This window comes from Eublepharis macularius, chromosome 3 (assembly GCF_028583425.1).
Source record: "Eublepharis macularius isolate TG4126 chromosome 3, MPM_Emac_v1.0, whole genome shotgun sequence".
NCBI lineage: Eukaryota > Metazoa > Chordata > Lepidosauria > Squamata > Eublepharidae > Eublepharis > Eublepharis macularius.
In genome coordinates this window covers 89,254,528-89,274,714 of record NC_072792.1, presented here as the reverse complement: position 1 = coordinate 89,274,714, position 20,187 = coordinate 89,254,528, and the positions used below count along the sequence as shown (strand labels likewise).

The 20,187-nt window shown below is 45.0% G+C and overlaps 1 protein-coding gene across 2 annotated transcripts in view; it reads left to right on the top strand.

The window, feature by feature from the left end:
• Window positions 1-20,187, top strand: part of TRAPPC10 (trafficking protein particle complex subunit 10) — a 79,101-nt gene that overhangs the window by 19,046 nt on the left and 39,868 nt on the right. For both annotated transcript variants that reach the window (XM_054973780.1, XM_054973781.1), the window contains exons 2-5: window positions 14,600-14,681; window positions 16,055-16,190; window positions 16,536-16,732; window positions 19,855-20,050. In XM_054973780.1, the coding sequence (XP_054829755.1) occupies window positions 14,600-14,681; window positions 16,055-16,190; window positions 16,536-16,732; window positions 19,855-20,050 (611 nt within the window). The remainder of the gene's footprint in view (window positions 1-14,599; window positions 14,682-16,054; window positions 16,191-16,535; window positions 16,733-19,854; window positions 20,051-20,187) is intronic.

Here is a 20,187-nt window from a genome sequence, read left to right as displayed (position 1 = left end):
TGTTACAAGTGTGCCCCATGCCTGTATAGCCATCTGCCACGGACCGTGCCTGTTCCCTGCTTTGGACTGTGTTTTGTGTGCTGTTTCCCCTGCCTCCATGGAAGCCTGCCTCATATGGGCCCAAGCCGCTGCTAGCAGCCGGTCGCCTGCCGGGGAAACCTCCAGCGAGCCTGGCTAGGCGCTCCCTGGTCAGTTCCCGCCTGGAGTCTCCCGCAAGCCGGTCGCCGAGCTTGCCCTCGCTACCGGGCAGCCTGCAAACCAGCCCCAGCTATGCCCAGCCGGCATCCATGTTCTTAGGCAGCCAGAAGACCCAGGGAAGAAGACTGCTTTGAGAAGCCATTTCGGCGAAGCGGGCACACCACGTCCGCAGCGAGAGCACCTCGCCCCGCTCTGCATATCTTAGGAGCCGCCCCGGAGAAGGAACTAAGTGCCGACCATCCCAAGCACTTAGAGAATGCATCTCAAAGAAACCTCCGCATTCCAGAGCTGATGACATCAGGACAAGCCCTGTCCGCTGGAACATCCTTTCAGCCCACTTGGATTTCCCCCCTCCCTCTTTTGTCCCCTCTTCCTGAGGTGTCACTTATCACAATCTGATTACCAAAGTGGCCCATCCAAGCCATTCAGTAACCCATTAGAACCTTTGTTTTAATCTGTGAGAACCACCAAGTACAGCACCAGCCCCAGGGTACGTTTTGGGGTATTTAAGCCGGTCTTGCAGACCGCATGGTGCTCGTGCCATTCCCGTCTTGTCCCAGCAAGGCGCGTGCCACCCTATCCAGCACCCCTTGCTGTCCGTCTGTGGTCCCAGTGCTGGCATTGGGCCACCTCGCTGTTGTGTCTCTGCTTCGCTTCAGGATTGTGAGTATTCCCCACCATCGTTGGGAACCTGCTAATGCGAAAGTCTCTGCATTTCTTACTCTGTGTTTCCTAGATCTTGTATGCTTTCTCGTGTGTATGTGCAAGTTCAGGCTTACGCCACACTATTAGTAAATACACGTGTTTGAACCTATTTGTAGTCTGCCTCTTTGTCACTAGAGTGTCTGGAATCGGGACCTCCGTAAACATAGGTTAGATCCGCGCTAATTTTAAGTTACAGACTGCTAAGCTAATTTCCCCCATTTAATATAGAGCAGTTCTGGTAACACCAGATCTTATCAGACATCACCACCACCATTTTTTACATAAACAAGCAGAGTGGCACAGTGTCAAGGAAGCTTTGTATGGGAGCCGTTCAACTGTGGGAATGGGCTATTATCCACAATATTACACTTTCTGCCCTACATATTGCTGGGACATCCAACACCAGAGCAGACTGGCTGAGGAGAGTAGGCAGCTTACACCACGAGTGGATTATCTCAGACAAATATTTCCAAGAGATCTTCCAGTTGTGGGGCTTCCCAGAAGTGGATTTATTCACAACACAGGACAATACCAAAGTCCCCAGTTTTTGCTCAGTAGGGGGCAGTGGCATGGGGTCCTTAGGGGAACGCCTTTCAAGTTTATTGGATAGGGAAATTGTTTTGTGCTTTCCTTCCATTTCCCCTAATACATAAAGTCGTTTGCAAAATGCAGTCAGATGGGACAAAGTGTATCCTGATAACCCCGTTTTGGCCATGTCAGCATTAGTTCCATATGCTCAAACACCTGGCCAGGGACAATTACATTCAGTCGCCCATCGCGCCCAATGTGGGGCTGCACAGAAGGACGAAGACGAACTTACAGTTTTCTGAGGAAGTGGCGAACATACTGCTGAATGCTTGCCCTAGACCATCTTATAACTTTTAAGTGGAATAGATTTGTTTTTTGGGCTCACAGTAGAAATGTAGCCCCAGACACATGCCTGCTGTCCACTATCTTTGATTGTCTTGTGCATTCATGAGCTACAGGCCTAGCATTGACATCCATTAAGGTTCATTTGGCTGCAATCTCAGCCTTTCATACAAATATTGATGGAAAGTCAATTTTCTCACGTTATTTATCCAAACAATTTGAACCTGCCAAGGGTGATCCCACAGTAGTGCTATCCTTAGTTTTATCAAAGTTGATGTTAAAACCTTTTGAGGCAATGACAACATGTCCTCTATCAGTCTTGTCTTTTAAAGTGGCTTTTTTGTTGGCAATTACCTCAGCGAGGCGAGTCAGTGAGTTACTAGCTTTGAGAGTAGACCCCTCTTTCTTACAGATCTATCAGGACAAAGTGGTCATGTGAACTAGTTTACAGTTCCTACCAAAGGTAGTTTCTAAATTTCATGTGTCATAAAGTTTATCCCATCCAGTATTTTTTCCTGACCCGCAAACTCAACAAGAATGCTCACTACACATGCCGGATGTAAGAAGGGCAGTTTTATTCTACATGGAGAGAACCAAATCTTTCAGGAAAGACACAACTTTTGTTGTTTGTCATTTGGGCCCCAGCAATGGTATGGCAGCTTCAGCCCAAACAATATCTAGATGGGTAGTCTCAGCCATTAGATTGTGCTATAAAACTGAAGATGTCCCATGTCCGCTTGCACTGCGAGCCCATTTGACAAGAGCACAGGCGGCTTCCGCTGCATTCCTCCGTGGAGTTCTGTTAGGAGACATCTGTAAAGCAGCTACATGGTCTTCTGAGGAGATCTTCGTGAAGCATTATGTGATGGACATCAGCTCTAGAAGGGAGACAGCAGTGAGTCAAGCAGTTCTACATTCATTTTTCAACTGAGAGCATCACTCCACCTACTTGATAGGTAGCTTGCTATTCTCCAAAATGTGGGACTGCACTGAAGACCGTAGATGAAAACAGAGTTGAACTTACCTGTAACTGTTGTTCATCTAGGTCTTTGTGCAGCTACACATTCCCTCCCTCCTGCCCCGCTATGAGCTCTCTTAGATGGTATATGAGAAGCTTGTGGCAGCACAGGAAAACTGAGGGAAGGTGGGGGCAGCCTCGCTCCATCATGTGACTGTTCTGCTGGGAAAATCTGCCCTGGGCTGGTTTGGAGGAGGTTGCCCCCTTAATAGCCTAAAAGCTGAGAAAATTCTGTTCCGAACGGCTGGCCTGAGCAAGCGCAGTACCCAAATGTATACCTGCACGAAGGCTTAGATGAACAGCAGTTAAAGGTAAGTGCAACTCCTTTATACTACAATTTCCCCCCGTTATACTACAGTTTTTTCCTTTATACTACAATTTATCAAAATCTAAATAGTAGACATGCTCAAGATTGGAGAATTCTTTTAGTGTTGCCACCAGTTTGTGATCAAGGTAATTCTGTTGCTTAATAAGTCTCTGTTTTGTTGATTGATACAGTGTTTTACTATCGTAAGTCTGTAGTTATATACATCTGTTGTTTGCTGTATCATGGTGTCCAACTGTGCGGGGGCAAGGTATCTACTTCCTTTTCGGAGAAAGCGTTCAAGAACGGACAATAATACTCGGGTATTTGTTTTATGTCCTCCCGGGTGAGAAGAGCTTTTTCGGTGTGGGAGGGATCACTACCCCAATTTTGGTCCCATCGATGGGTTTTACAGTTAGCGTGATTAAAGGTGACGCACCCTTCTGCCCAATTAATGTGGGGGTTGTGATCACAGAGCCACTTGCTGCCTAAAATCAATGGGTATTTGCCGTTGAGCTGATGACGAAAGATCTTTTCTCCCAGTGTTGGCCCATGCCCGTGACCACTGGAATGGTCTCGGTGGTAACAGGGTTCATGTTAGTGCCATCCATTTGTTCAAAAATTACTGGGTTCTGTAATTCGCGGACTGGCAGGACCAATCCGTTGACTAGGGCTGGGGCGATGATATCTCTTGAACAGCCCGAGTCAATAAGGGCTTGTACACGAATGTGCATCTTCCTCTCCGGGTTCAGCAAAGTCACTGGCAGGAATAGTATGGACCCAGGCGGCCGGTCCCGTGTTGGGACGGGCTTGGGGTGGATCTGTCGTTTGGGCCCTTTTACGACAGATCCATTTCGTTTCCCGACAGGGGGCTTTCTGGATTCCCCTCCACACTTGGGGAAGCGGGGTCGTATTCCATGACTTCTTCCGCCTCCAGGCCCCTTTCTGAGGCTGGTCGCTGGGAAGCGCCGCGACCTCTGTTCGCTCGTGGAGCTGGAGTCGGGCGTTGGAGTGTAGGAAATGGAGCAAGGGTTGGACGCCGTAGTTGGAGCGGAGGTCTTCGCACAGGCCGGTGGGGGCATTGTGCTGCAAAGTGACCGGCTTGTCCGCATTGCAAACACAGCCCTTGCTGCCATCTAGCATCTCTCGCTCCACGGGTGGCATATCCAGCGCCCCGTCCTCCCCTTTGTAGAGTCAATGGTCTTCTTTGTCCCGTTTGTTGTTGTTGTTCAACCAAACGGACTTCCAAAATGCGATTCTCAACTTCGCATGCAAGTTGGATCCAGCCTAATAGAGTAGGGGGATTATCCTGCATAAGGGCTCTATCTAGGAGTCTCGGGTTTAGCCCTTGCTTGAACAGGATAATTTTGGTGGATTCCTCACACCTAGGGCATTTAGCAGCTAGTTGTCGGAATTTCGTAATATAGTCTCTTGCCGACATGCTGCCTTGTCTAATGGCTTGCAATTCTGTTCGGGCCCTAGTTTCCTCTAGGGGGTCTTCGTATTGTGCTCGAATAGCATCCACCAACCCCTGGAGAGTATTAAGTTCTGGGGCCCCAATATTGTATAGACCTACATACCAGTCCGCTGCTTTACCTTGTAAGCGAGAACCGAGATGCTCAATTTGGCTGGCCTCGCTACCAAAGAGGTGTCCCCACCGGTTGAAGAATTGTACTACTTGCACTAGGAAAAATCCCAGTTTGGAGGGATCCCCATCAAAAGTAGCTTCCAGTTTCACCCAGCCCATAGGAAGGTCTTGTCTCGGAGCCGGTGCTGGGTAAAAGTCCATCGGAAGCATCAATTGCCCTTGCGGTACGGGGAGGGGTCGTTGGGGACCCGGTTGTGGCGGCGGTGCTGGCTGCGCTGGCGGCGGTAACACCGGCTGGGCTGGTGGCGGCAGCCCCGGCTGGGCTGGCGGTGGTGGTCTGGGTTGGGTTGGTGGCGGTAGTAACGGCCGGGCGGGCGGCAGCAACCGCGGCCGTGCTGGTGGAGGCAACACCGGAGGCGTGGGCAGTAGCGGTTGAGGTGGAGGTGGCCGTAGCGGTTGGGTCATGATCGGCCGCTGAGGGGCGGGTCGGTGGGGTCGCAGTGGTATAGGCCCCGCCGGTTGATTAGGAGGTGGTAATATTGGTCGGTCCTGAGGCAAACGTATCGGTTGCTGTAACGGTATTAATTGCGGTCGAAGCGGGAGGGGCCGCAGCGGCGAAGGCCTGACTGGTGGTGGGCCGTGCGGGCTTGCCCCTCCCGGCGTCGTTACTCTGGGAAGCAGAGGCTGTTCCTGTGGCACCGGTAGACCTTCCCTTGGGATTTGCTGAATGGGAACAACTTCTGGCTGTTGGTGTGGCAATCCCTCCCTTGGAGGAGCCGGAGGCTCTTCTGACTGATCCGGCCGGACCGTTATTGGAGAAGCGGGAGGGGGTATCACCGGCGACGTGGTCGGACGGGTTGGCCCTTCCTCTCCGTCTCTAGGCACCTCAGCTGGAGTATCTCCGGGAGGTGGATCTCCGTCCGGTCTAGGGGGTTCCGTTGGAGCTTCTCCAGGTACCTCAACTGGAGTATCCCCGCGAGGTGGGACTTCGTCTAGTCTGGGAAGTTCCGAGGGAGTTTTCCCCGGTTCCCCAGGACAGGATTCCTCTTCTCCTGAGGGCGGCGGCTGCCACGGGGCGGCATCCATCGGATAGGAAATAACGCTTTGGAGGGTAGCTATTTGTACAGCCATTTCTTCAGGTGATAGTCTCTCTCCTGCCCCCATCGCTGCGATTAGATGAATGGCATGTGCCAAACTTTCCTCCATGTCGATCAGTTTAGCTTCCAACTGTTGTATTCGACTTGGACCCGGTTGCCCCATCATGGAACCTCCCTCAGTTGCGGTCACTGGGGAAAACGGCCCCCAAGGCGGGGGGTCTCCTTGATCGACTTGCGATCTCGCTGCTAGAATTCCTTTGGCTAGACCCGTCACTGCCGAGATGCCGGAATCTACAGCAAGGGTGCGACTTTGCATCTGTACCCAACTTTGTTCAGGAACTTCCGTTGGCTCTTTCCACGGGGCAAGTTCCGTATAATCCCAACTCAGAACGCCGCGGCGGGATGTGTCCCCGTCCGTCTGTTCGGTCGTCCTATTCCAAAACAGCCACGGTTGGCTGCTGTCCAATTCAGGGACAGTCTCTAGGCTTCGGCGCCCGTCCATAGAAGCTCGTGGATGTAGCCCGCTGGCCCGGCGCTCTCTCGTTTCTCGGGGTCTGGCCCCCCACTCCGACGGTGTGGGTAACGAGATCAAGGGGAGGGCAGCAGCCGTCGGCCTTGTCCCCTCACTGCCGAGGTCGATGAGAGGCAGGGTAGTAGTCGAGGCTCCGGTCCCTGCTGGCACAGGTTCCTGAGGTTCTTGGGGTTGCGCTGGTTGACTGTCGGGAGACGCATACGGATCGAACAAAGGATCCCTGTCCGGGACTACCTTGGATTCCGCTGGGCCCGATTCAGGCATGATTGGTAACAAAATGTCAGACTGTGGCTAAATAAGGCTCTTCCTACAGGTTCCCCCTCACAAGCAGACAGGAGTCCATTGTTTGAATAAGGAAACTTTACTGCAGAAAAGGTCCATTATAGTCCACTGTCCTGAATAGGAGACTCAGGATGGTACACGATCATTGTTACCAATGAAGGGCAAAGCATGAGGTACAGAGTAACAGTTCCCAGCTGGACCAGCCTCCCCCCACAGTTCTCAAAACAACATCTTTCAGTCTTGGGAAGTTGCTCTCTCTCAAGGCCAATGCCTGGTGGAACGGTGTTAGACAAAACAATCTCCTCCGGTGAGAAATCTGCCTGGGAAGTGGTGAGGCCTGTGGGGGAAAGCACTTAAACACTAAAAGCATTAGAAAATGGAGTCAGTACAGTTTACATGTACACTGGACCTGACATCCAACCACCATGACTCCAACTTATACAATGTGACAAATATGGGTACCTGTAACAGGGCCCCCACCAAAGAGTACTGATTGCTGAGCAGAGGTTGCAGTCTTACAGAGAAAACCAGCAGCTTCATACCATACAAGCCCAACACTTAAACACTAATCATTGGGTGGTAAGAGATGGCAAGTGAATATAACATTGCTGCTACAAGACAACAATTTGTGGCAATTATTCCTTTTAAGAAGGAAAAAAGTCATACTCTGCTTTCTTGGTATTTAGTGATTCTTTTGTCACTAGCAGAGTATCCCTGTTTGCCTTAGCTTCAAAAAAGATTAGGGCCAAGATTGTTTCCTTAGAAACCTAATTTTCCCATAACTGTCTGGTATTTATTAAGATCCCATTTTAATTGTATTCTATTTTTATTATCTTAATAACTGTATTTTATGCTTGTAAGTTAGATTTCTATTTTTACTGTTTTTAACTTTGTATTGTGACGGCCTTTGGCCATATACAATTAAACCTGAAACCAGTAAACCAGTAGTGTAAGGCTAGGGGGACAGAGCATAGAGAAACCACAGTCTGTCAGACAGTGGCTTGCTGAAAGTTGCAATCCAGACTACCTCTTGCAATGAGACAAGAATCCATTGATTTCAAAAGATTTACTGAATATAAACAACCATTATAGTCCATTATCCAAGATACTAGGATCTTGGCTGATACACTAGTATTGTTACGAATGACAGGCAAAGGCTAAGGTACAGAATAGCAAATCCCTGCAGGCCCCATCCTCCCCCCATAGTTCTCAAAACAAACGGCTCGGAGCTGAGAAAGTGAAAGTTTCCCAAGGCTGGAAGGGTTGTAGTCATAACATTCCTCTTCTCTAAGATATCTTCTACGGAACTGCTTACCACCTGCAAGAGAAGCACTTAAAACACTGACAGTATTAAAATGGAGTCTCTTTGGTTTGCACATACAAGAAACATAGTCAGAACATGACATTCTGCCCCCTCTAAAATGCTCTTCCCCCAGGCTTGAAAGGGTACAGAGTGTGAAACGCATTCAACAACTTAGGAGCATGAACATGAATAGACTCCACCTACTCATCATACCCAGAGTCAAAGTCTTTCCACCTGATGAGATAAAACAGTTTATTACGTTTGATTTTAGAGTCCAAAATTTGCTGTACTTCGTAATGGATCTGGTCATCAATCAAGGTTGGTATGGGAGGAGCACGGGTGTGCCATTGATTTTCTGGGGGAACCCTTTTTAATAAGCTGATGTGGAAAGTAGGATGCACATGACGTAGATTCTTTGGTAAATCAAGTGCTACAGTCACTTTGTTGATTACTTTACGAACAGGGAAAGGTCCCAAAAACTTCAGCGCCAATTTACGGCTGGTTTGTGCAACTTCCAAATTTTCCGTGGACAAATAGACGAGATCACCAGGATGCAGTTCCCATTCAGCCACACGATGGCGATCTGCGTATTTCTTATAATCCTGTTTAGCTTTGTCGAGATGTTTTTGAATAAGAGTCCATTGCTGAGCTGCCTCCCCCCACCATTCTGAAACATCTTTAGAAGCTGCAGCAGGGGGAAGAGCTTCAAAAGGAAATGGTTTAAAGTGATAACCATAAACTACTTTGAAAGGTGTTTCCCCGGTAGAAGCATGTACACTGTTATTGTAGGAAAATTCTGCTAAAGGCAATAAATCAATCCAATTGTCTTGTTGGAAATTAATGTAGCAGCGGAGAAATTGTTCTAATATTTGATTAGTTTTTTCTGATTGCCCGTCGGTTTGCGGATGGTGGGCGGAGATTAAACCTTGTTCAATACCCATAAGTTGAAGAAGCTCCCGCCAGAAGTTGGCAACGAATTGTCCGCCGCGGTCGGATATCACCTTCGATGGAAAATGGAGTTTTACAATGTATTTCAGAAAGATGTCCGCTAACTTTTTTGCTGAAGGCATAGTGGTACAAGGAATGAAGTGGGCTTGTTTTGAAAACAGGTCTACTACAACCAAAATGCAGGTGTGATTTTTGGAGGGGGGGAGATCTGTGATGAAATCCATAGAAATGATTTCCCATGGTCTACTTGGGGTTTCAAGGGGTTGTAAAAGTCCAGGAGGCTTGCCTTTTCGCGCTTTGGCGCTGAGGCAAATGGGGCATGAAGCCACATATTGTGAAACATCTTTGCACATGCCTGGCCACCAAAATTGCCTTTGGACCAGATGGAGAGTTTTTAAGTATCCATAATGGCCAGCGGTTGGAGCGTCATGACAGCGTTGCAATACTTCTTTTCTCAAACTAGCTGGTACATAGAATCGATCACCCCAAAGCCATTCCCCTTGTTCGGATTGAGTCAGCTTCTCTCTGGGCACATTCTCCCCCTCCTTTTCCACTTCGTTTTTCAGTTTTTGTCTCCACCCCTGATCTGACTGAGGAATTCGCGTTGCGCGGCTGCGCGTAGTGACCACTCCTCCTAGTTGTGTAGGCGAAAATACTGTATCCACAGTCTCCTCCCTCCTGCTTTTAAGTTGGGGCATGCGCGATAGGGCATCCGCAAGGAAATTCGTTTTACCGGGCAGGAATTTGAGAGTGAAATTGAATTTTGAAAAGTATTCCGCCCATCTCAACTGTTTGGCATTTCGTCTCCGAGGACTACGTAAAGCTTCCAAATTTTTGTGATCTGTCCAGACTTCAAAAGGATGGCGGGCCCCTTCTAACCAATGTCTCCAAGAGGAGAGTGCCACTTTTACAGCAAAAGCTTCCTTTTCCCAAACATTCCAATTTCTCTCTGGTTCAGAAAATTTTCGAGAAAGATAAGCGCAAGGTTTAAGAACATTGTCCTCCCCCCGCTGTAGAAGGACACCCCCAATTGCGGCATCGCTTGCGTCCACCTGTACTATGAATGGACGATTTTCATCGGGGTGTTGCAGCACTGGCTCGGAGACAAATTGCTGCTTTAGGAGATCAAAAGCTAACTGGCATTGTGGTGTCCACAATAGTTTAGCATTTGGTCTCTTTGCTTGTTCCCCTTTGTTTTTTGTTTTTAACAGTTTAGTGAGGGGAAGAGTTATTTGGGCAAAGTTTTGTATAAATTCTCTGTAGAAATTGGCAAACCCCCAAAAGGATTGCAGTTCTTTACGGTTAGTGGGGGTTTGCCATTCTTGTACTGCTTTTACTTTGCCTAGATCCATTTTTAGTCCATCTTTTGAAATGCAATATCCTAAATAACTGAGTTCAGTTTTGTGGAATTCACATTTAGACAATTTGATGGGCAGTTTGTTGCACATTAGAGTAGTTAAAACTTTTTGTACTAGATTTACTTGTTCTTCTTCTGTTTCAGAGTAAATTAGGACATCATCTAGGTAAACAACTACTCCTTTATATAAAAATTCGTGCAAAACTTCATTGATCATGGACATGAAAACAGAAGGGGCCCCAGCCAGGCCAAAAGGCATAACTAAATATTTGTACTGTCCTAAGGGCGTATTGAACGCGGTTTTCCATTCATCCCCCTCCCTTATACGAACGTGGAAGTAAGCATCTTTTTAATCTAATTTTGTGAAGATCTTACCTTGTGCCACGACGTTGAGTAGATCTCTGATGAGAGGTATAGGATAGGCGTTTGTGGAGGAGACTGCATTGAGTCCTCTGAAGTCAGTACACAGTCTTAATCCTCCATCTTTCTTTTTAACAAACAGTACTGGAGCAGCATGAGGACTGTTTGCTGGTCTGATGAACCCTCTTTGAAGATTAGTGTCAATGAATTTGCGGAGCTCCTCTCTTTCATTTGGGCTCATGGGATATAGTCTGCCTTTGGGTAAGGTGGCTCCTGGAATGATTTCCACTGCACAATCTGTCCTCCTATGTGGTGGTAGGGTGTTAGCTTCTTCTTCTGTGAAGGCTTGCAAATAAGCCCTGTATTCTTTAGGTATTTGATTAATTTCTTCTTGGGTTAAGAGTGCTTGTTCCAAGAGGACGGGATTGTTACCCCAATTCTGGTTCCAACGATGATTTTTGCAGCTATCGTGTTAAAAGCTAATGCTTCCAGCTGACCAGTCTATGTCTGGGTTGTGATCCCACAACCATCTACTCCCCAAAATCAGAGGATATTTAGCTGTAGAGCTAATTACAAACGATCTTGTTTCCCAGTGTTGACCCATGCCTGTGATTACAGGTATTGTTTCAGTGGTGACTGGGTTCATACTGGTACCATCTATTTGTTCAAAAATAACTGGAGTTTCGAGCTCCTTCATTGGGAGTACTAGTCCATTCACCAGAGCAGGCGCAATAATGTCTCCAGAGCATCCGGAATCGATAAGGGCTTGTACACGAATATGAGTCTTTCTTTCAGGATTAACCAATGTAACAGGCATGAATAATATGGACCCTCTAGGTCTTTCCACTATGGGAGTCGACTGGGGCTTGATCTGCCGTTTGGGTCCCTTTACGACAGATCCATCTCGTTTCCCGAGTTGGGGCTTTCGGGTCCCTCTTCGCTGGTTAGGGCGGTTGGATCAAGGTCCATAATTTCTTCTAGCTCTAACCCTTTCTCGGGAGGATTTCTTAGGGTAGCCCCTCACCCCCTTGCTGTTCGTGGAGTTGGCGTTGGGCGGTATGGTGGGGGAGGGGTGGTAGAGATTGGAATGGAGTTCTTTGCACAGGCCTGGATGGACATTGTGCCGCAAAGTGACCACTTTGGCCACAATGTAGGCATAGTCCTTGTTGCCATCTAGCATCTCTCGCTCCTCTGTCTGCGTACCCTGTTCCCCTTCCCCCTCTTACAATTATTGAAGTCCGCCGGTGCCCTGTTGCTTGCTGTTGCTCAACGAGCCGTACTTCTTGCATGCGGTTTTCTACTTCACATGCCAATTGAATCCAACCCAAGAGTGTGGGGGGATTATCTTGCATAAGGGCTCGGTCCAGCAATCTGGGATTCATGCCTTGTTTAAACAAAATTATTTTGGTGGATTCCTCGCACCTTGGACATTTAGCGGCTAGTTGTCGGAATTTAGTAACATAGTCTCTGGCCGACATACTGCCCTGTCTAATGGTTTGTAACTCTGTTCGGGCTCTGCTCTCCTCCAAAGGATCTTCATATTGGGCTCGAAGTGCTGCTACTGTAAGGATTCTAATTCCGGGGCCCCCAATTCATACAACGCTACATACCATTCCGCCGCCTTTCCTTGCAACCGGGACCCCAGGTGTTCAATTTGGCTAGCTTCGTCCTCAAATAAACGTCCCCAACGATTGAAGAATTGTAGTGCTTGCACGAGAAAAAATCCCAACTTCATAGGATCCCCATCGAACGTAGCTTCTAGCTTTACCCATCCCATCGGTAACTCTTGAGGTCTGGCTACTGGTGCCGGAAGTGGGTAGTACGGTAAAGGCGCTGGTCCCGGTCTCGGCTGTAGCTCAGGTCTGCGTGGGATGGGTTGCATTGGAAGCGGTTGGGGTCTCGGTTGCGGGGGCCTCTGTGGTCTCAGAGGTGGAGGACCTTGTGGCCTCGGTGGTGGTCCTTGCGGTCTTGGACCCGGAGGACCTCGTGGAAGTGGAGGGGGTCCTTGGGGTCACAAAGGTGGAGGACCCTGTGGTACGGGTCCCGGCACTAGACCTTGCGGGAGAGGTTGAAGGGGCGGCTGTTCTTGTGGTTGAAGAGGTTGGAGAGGCGGTGGGAGACCCGGAGGAATCTCCCTTGGCTGCAGAGGTTGTTCTCCTGGGAGGATTGGCGGTTCCTGCGGCTGGAGAGGAGGTTGATCTGGCTGACCTCCTCCTTCTTCGTCTCCCGGTGGGCCTTCCGGAGGGGGTCTTACTGGCTCTTCTTCCTGGAGGTCCTGGGGTTGGTCAGGTGGTGGTATTACTGGTTCTTGCTGATCATCAGCTGGCAAGACCGGTTGCTCTTCCTGAAGGGGAACCGGATCTGGTACCGGACACATTCCAGGTAAAATTCTTTGAAGAGCTGCCACTCCTCGACTAATCGGAACTCTGGTGTGCTCTTCTTGCTGGGGCTCCTCTCCTGAGCCTTTTACGACCAACACTGACAACAAATGGACCGCATGTGCTAAACTCTCTTCCATGCTACTGATTCTTTCTTCCAATCTTTGCACATGTCTTGGAGTTGAGGTGTCAAGCTTCTCCTCTGGTGAATCCTGGGGTTGTTCGGTTGGAAATTGAGTAGTCTCAATATATTCCGCACAGGAAGCGGCAGCTCGGGGCCACGGCCGAATCTCTCCCATTCCTGTGGCCCCGGTGCCTTCTCCTTCCTCCGATATACCTGCTAGGATTCCTTTCGCTAGCCCTGTTATTGCTGAAATTCCAGCATCCACCGCTAAAGTTCGGCTTTGTAACTGCTGCCAACTTTGATCACTCGACTCGCGTTGCCCCGTCCACGGGGTGACTTCCGCGTAGTCCCAACTCATCAGATCGTGACGGGAGGTTTCCCATACCTGGGTGCTTTCAGAACCTCTTAGGTCCAACTGCATTTGGTCGGATTCTCTATTCCAGTAATACCACGGTTGACTACTGGAGACTTCCACTGATGAACTGACCACTCTGGAAAACACCGTACTCGCTCTCCTCTCCCTCATCTCTCTCGGCCTCGAACCCCACTGCCTCGGTGTAGGTAACGATATTAGGGGTTCCGCCGCCGCCCTTGGTCGAGCTCCCACTCCGTCAGGCACGAGGGTATACACTGTTGTACGGCTTGACACCATTCCCCCCGGAATGGGTTGATTTGTAGGTTCCAGTCCTTCCGAGTTGGAGGCATAAGGATCAAACAAAGGGTCCCTGTTGGACGCAGCCTTGGTATCCATCTCCCCCGGCTTAGGCATTGGAACAGCGGTGATTCGTAACAAAATGTCAGACAGTGGCTTGCTAAAAGTTGCAATCCAGACTACCTCTTGCAATGAGACAAGAATCCATTGATTTCAAAAGATTTACTGAATATAAACAACCATTATAGTCCACTATCCAAGATACTAGGATCTTGGCTGATACACTAGTATTGTTACGAATGACAGGCAAAGGCTAAGGTACAGAATAGCAAATCCCTGCAGGCCCCATCCTCCCCCCATAGTTCTCAAAACAAACGGCTCGGAGCTGAGAAAGTGAAAGTTTCCCAAGGCTGGAAGGGTTGTAGTCATAACATTCCTCTTCTCTAAGATATCTTCTACGGAACTGCTTACCACCTGCAAAAGAAGCACTTAAAACACTGACAGGATTAAAATGGAGTCTCTTTGGTTTGCACATACAAGAAACATAGTCAGAACATGACACAGTCAACGTGAAAACAAGCTTGGATAATTGAATATCTAGCAATTGCTCCTGTTTTGTTAAAGTGCCACTCCACAGTAGTGATAACAGTGGGTCTAAAGAATGATACTTGGTTACTGTTAGTGATTCAGCTTGCATTCTTCCACATTGTCATATAAATAAAATAACGTGACTGATCTCCTGATTTTTATCTAGAATACCATTTGCTGTAGCTATGACAGATCTTGAAAAACTGGATTTATGTAATAGAACTAATTTTTGATCAATGTTTTTAGTGCTTTTGACAAGAACAAGGTTCAGATTGTTATATTCTTATCTTTTTAGGTGCTGGAGATCAGAATCTCTTCAGTTCTTTATATCCCACACTTTCTCAGCAGCTCCCAAGAGAGCCCATGGAATGGAGACGGTAACAGTAATACTACTTTTCTTTTTAAGACATAAATTAGACAAGGAGTTAATAATAATTTCTTGGGTACTGTGTGAATTTTTAAAATAATTTTAAAATTATACTGCTGCCTTTAAATAATTTAGTCTGCTTCTGAGTTTTTACTGTATTTTACTACTTTCTTATTGTAGTTGCTGCACAATTCTATACAGAATTGAAGTCAATGTGCTGAGAAGGGTGTGGTGGTTTTTAGGATTGCACTTTTAGTATTTTAATATTTTTTAGTTAAAGGCTATTCTAAGCTGCTCTGTATATGCATTTTAAGTGGAAGGGTAGCATAACAATCTGGCATCCTCTAACAATCTCATATTAAGAGTTGCAGAAAACTCAGAAGCTAAGAAGAAGAAGATCACAAGTTCAGGGGCGTGAAATAATATTTGGCTATGGGGTTTTGTTCCTACTCTTAGTTATGTCCTGTTTTACTTAAAACTGATAAACAGAACAAAAAGTGAATTCTAACTGGAAGCATCTTTAGCTGATGCTTGCAATATCTGCCTCCTGATGCATGAGTTATTTGTGTGTTTGTAACAATAATAAATATTGAAATATCTCAAAACTAGGTCTTTTTTCTGATGGTTCCTAAGTTTGGTAGAAAACATTTATAAAAGTTCAGACATGTTTTTTTGGGAGGGGGGGAAGGAAAAGAAGAAGATTTTAGGCTGATTTTGTACAGTATGGATTAAGTATTCATATATGGCACTACTACATTGGGATTTTTAGACTGAGGAGTTTTCTGCACAAGATTTTTCTATTGGTACTACTTTGATTCCTGCATGCATTTTTTGCCTTTAGTTTTTGCTTCTGTTGTTTTTGCTTTCCCCCCTGGTTCTTTTGAGATGACTTTTACCCTGATCTTTTTTTGAAATCTGTTTTTGAATCAATTTAAGTGTAGGTGGTGGAGCTGCTCCCCTTTTAGACTTCCCCATGCATAGACTTCCCATGTGTTCATTTTCAATCTTTTAAAAAAAATTATAAGCATATGACAAAAAGACTAAAGGGGGGGGGTGCTGTTACATCATCAGTGATGCCACAGATGATGACAGCACCCTCCCATGAAAATCCTGACAATTTAAGCCATGTGAAAAACAAAATAAACCATAAATGTATGGTTTGTAATGAAAGGCGATATGTTGAAGAACCATATCCAAATTGATTCCAGTGTTTGGTGATGGACTGCTAAGAAAATCTGGAATAAATAGAGTGTGCAGAAGATCCCTGAATTTCCTTGCTATCTTGCCTTGGTATAAATAAATTCTTGTTGTAGAGCCCTTTCTACATATTTTATCTTTGCTTTGTATATATCAATTAATGCCAGTGTTTTATATACTATACAGATCTTATGGCCGTGCCCCTAAGATGATTCATCTAGAATCTAATTTTGTACAGTTTAAAGAAGAGCTACTACCTAAAGAAGGAAACAAAGCTCTTCTGACATTTCCCTTTCTCCATATTTATTGGACAGAATGTTGTGTAAGTACTAATGTGTGTATTCAAAGCACTGACACAAAAATTGACAATAGATGAAGGCAATCTAGAATTGCATCTTATCATGAATGTATTTTTAGGGCAAGACATTCTACTAGGGGTGAGGGGTGTTTTATGTGTCAGGCAGCAAAATGAGTTTTGATTTTAACAGTTTGTTCCACTTACACTAGGCAATTGTTCTCATTTAAAAAACCAATGATAATTTGCCAACTAAGTGTCTCTATACTAATTCAGTGGCATGAATACTGATTTTTCTTCTTCTGGTGAACTAGATTAAGCATTTCAACTTTGTTCAGTTAGTCAATTTGATCTTTTGATTTATTCCCTCAGGACACAGAAGTATACAAAGCAACAGTAAAAGATGATATCACCAAGTGGCAGAATGTTCTGAAAGTTCATAGCTCTATGGATTGGTTAATTGTGGTGGTAGAGTGTGATGCCAAGAAAAAAAACAAAACCAATATTCTTCCCCGGACATCTATAGTAGATAAAATAAGAAATGACTTCTGTAACAAGCAGAGTGATAGGTAAGTTTTTGGTACTGCAAAATGTAATTGATGGTGCTGTTTGCTAACTAAGCCATTGAAGACTTCAAAAGTAAAATAATTTTTGTTGGTCTTGCATTCAATCCATTAGTAGTGCAATCTGTGATCTTAGCTATATCAAAAATAATAAAGATAAAGAAGGTTGTTTAGATTTTTGTCGTCTTTGCTTGGGGAGGTTGTACGATACAGAGTTAGGAATTTTTCTTCTGTCTATGTACATGGGGCAATTAGTATTGCAATCTCAGATTTACAAACTGGGAAATTGGTATAGGAATACTGAATGATATTAAATGCTGTCAGTAGTTTCAGAATGAGATGAGATTGCTGTGGCATTGTCTCATGCTCTTTGTCCCTCAGAAGCTCTTTCTGCAGTTCTTGCTTGAGTATTGTTTGGGTGGGAAAAATAGGGAAAGATGTGTTTCACGTGACCTGGAGAACAGAGAAACAAGAAATATGAGGGATTTGTGATGCTTTTCTCTTTTCCCCTTGCCCTGTAAATTAAAACTGTTCTCAGTAATTCAGTTGTGACAATTTCGTATAAATATTTTTTAAAAGCTTGATATGTAGTGGGAATTATGTAAACATTAGCTTTTAAGCTCACTAATTTGGGTTTCATTTTTATGCTTTTTGTGAAGCTTTTCCTTCACTTTAAAATTCAGAATTGCTTTGATTTTCAAATCCGTGTGAATTGCACCACTCTTTCCCTTTTTTTCTATAATATTTTAATCATTTTTTTACTTTGTTTGATACGGTATGTTTCTCTTAGTCTCATCCTTGTATACCAGACTGCATGGATGCTATATAGCTTTCTATAAGGTATTCTCCAGGATTTACACCCTGTTAATTCTTTATTGGTCTATGACCCCACTAGAAGGGGAACCTTCTTAGCAGGTCAGACTAGGTGTTTTCAGAAGGTATCTGAGTGGTGGCAGCCATTACCAGGTCCTTTCTAAGGAACCCTGCATTGAAGGATGTTTCCCCAACAAGGAAAGACATCTTTCCCCCTTCCTTCCATCACATATTTGCACTTTAAGTGGTTCATAATGGTTTTCCTATCCTGCACTATAATGTATTTCAGTGGACAGCATCCATTGTTCATCCTCTTGCTGTATATGTAATCTCTAATTGGGACCTTTTTTTTTTTTTTAGTACTGAAGGCTCTCAGGCAGGGTGGATAAAAATCAATGATTTTTTAAAAAAAATCTAAAAAATCGGATTTTTTAAATTTAAATCGGATTTTTTTTATTTAAATCGGATTTTTTAAAATTTAAATTGGATTTTTTTAAATAAAATGCTTTTTGAGGAAAATATGTTACCATCCAAAGGTTATTCCATCATGAAATAAAGATTAGTTTTTAATTATGTAGAATAAGGCTGTATATGTTTAATTTTTTTGGTAAATAAATTCCATTAATCCATTCACAATGTCATGCTCTTCCAGAGGTTTTTGTAAGATTATTGGGCAGTTTCTCTGCCTACAAGATATTATCACAGATGCTTGGTTTTACAGTTCTCAAAACTGAATTTGTGTCAGCTCAACAGAGATCACATGCCTCTTCTTCACAGCAAAAATGTTATAACATGAACAGAGTTCAGAAAAAGACCTTAATCCTATTGCTCTACAAACCTATGAAGACAGAATCAACCCCTCCAGTGCTAAGTTTCAAGAAGTTCAGTGAATAGAAACAATATTTTTCTGATTGTTTGGAGAATAGATCTGCACAAGAAGAAACTAAGTGTGAGGAGGGAGGGGCAAGCAGTACAAAATGAAAGTGAAACTCTTTGAGCACAATACTACACAAGTCTTTGGATCTTTTGTGTGTATGACCTGAGGTTTATCACATTCTTTCCTTGGAGGAAAAAACCTATAATGGCAGCAGGCCGTAAAAGAGACCCAGTTTGGGAATACTTTAATGAAGTTCCTTTACCTATCGGTAAGGCAGGCATCTACTTGCATATTAAAGTTATACCAGCAAGAATTAGTCTTTATGTAGAAAACTATGATTTAAATCAAGCCTTAATGACTAGTGATTTAAATCCACCCTGCTCTCAGGGAAACTTTTGTTGAACCTTTGAGAATAATTTCAGTTAGAGAGATCTTGGGGAGTCTCTTCTATCCTCTTCCAAGTTTTCTATTTTCTTCTTTGCCCATGTGGAGGTGTCTTATGAAGTTTTATGTCTGTAGTATGTGTTACTGTTGTATCCATGTCTTGAACTGTGGCAGGTTTTCTCCTCCAGAGGAAATGTCAAGTTTGCTGACCCTGCCCTCTGTAGGAGGAAAGGTTAATATTTGATGCCTGCCATGATGACATTCCTTTGTCCTTAAACAACAGAAATACACCAGAGGCGTTTTTTAAAATTTCAAAAATAACTAGTTTATTTACTTTAGAGGGTAAAGGTCAGGTAAAATCAAGGGTTGAAAAGTTTCTGAGGTAATTCAGCATTCCCTTGTTTTTTCTCAAGCACTCTATGATACTTTCTTTTAGTATTCTCTTTCTCTTCTGGCATTAAGAATGCTGATTCTCACTTTTTGGTACCCCAGCCGCCTTCTCTTCACACACCAATGCTTTCCTTCAGTTGTTAACTGAATCTGAAGGTCTCCACAGACAGTTTCCACCCACACCTGACCAGGGATCTCTTCACTCTCCAGAGCTACCTCCCTGTTTGACTGGGTAGGGAAAATCTCCTCTCCTTAGAAGATCTATTCCCTTTCTTTGGCTCATTTGGGAGTCTGCACCTACTTCCCAAACCTTCTTGCCAATTTCCCCCAGTTCTCCTGTTGATGTTAAAACTGCTCTTTATTAGGACTCTATCTCCCAACTGTTCAACTCAATTTCTCTCTCTCTGCTAGAATTGAAAACAGACCCTCCTCTTTCCAGCATACACTACCCAATCAGATTCCTTGGAGTAGCCTGTCACTTTCAAAGCTTTCTGATTCTTTGAGTGATTAACCCTTAACAGCCCTGCAGCTTTGTGTGTACAGCCCTTCCAGGCTTTATAAAATGTGCAGTCCGTCACACCTGCCTTCCTGTTTTCTGAACATAATGGTAACTTCCCATTTGATTTGGGTATCCTGACCAAAATATTCATTAATCTCTTTGCAGATGTGTAGTGTTGTCTGACCCCTTGAAAGATTCTTCCCGCTCTCAGGAGTCCTGGAATGCCTTCCTGACAAAACTCAGGACACTACTTCTCATGTCATTTACCAAAAATTTGGGCAAATTTGAGGATGACATGAGAACGTTGAGGGAGAAGAGGACAGAACCAGGATGGAGTTTTTGTGAATATTTTATGGTCCAGGTATGGTGAAGAAGGCAGTATGTGGAAAAATAACATTATTTTCTAACTCAGTCTAAGGTTTGTTTACTGTGCGACTCGCATAAAGCGGTGCTTTCACATTAAAAATTCATAATACTAAGGCCATCTTAGGTTATAAG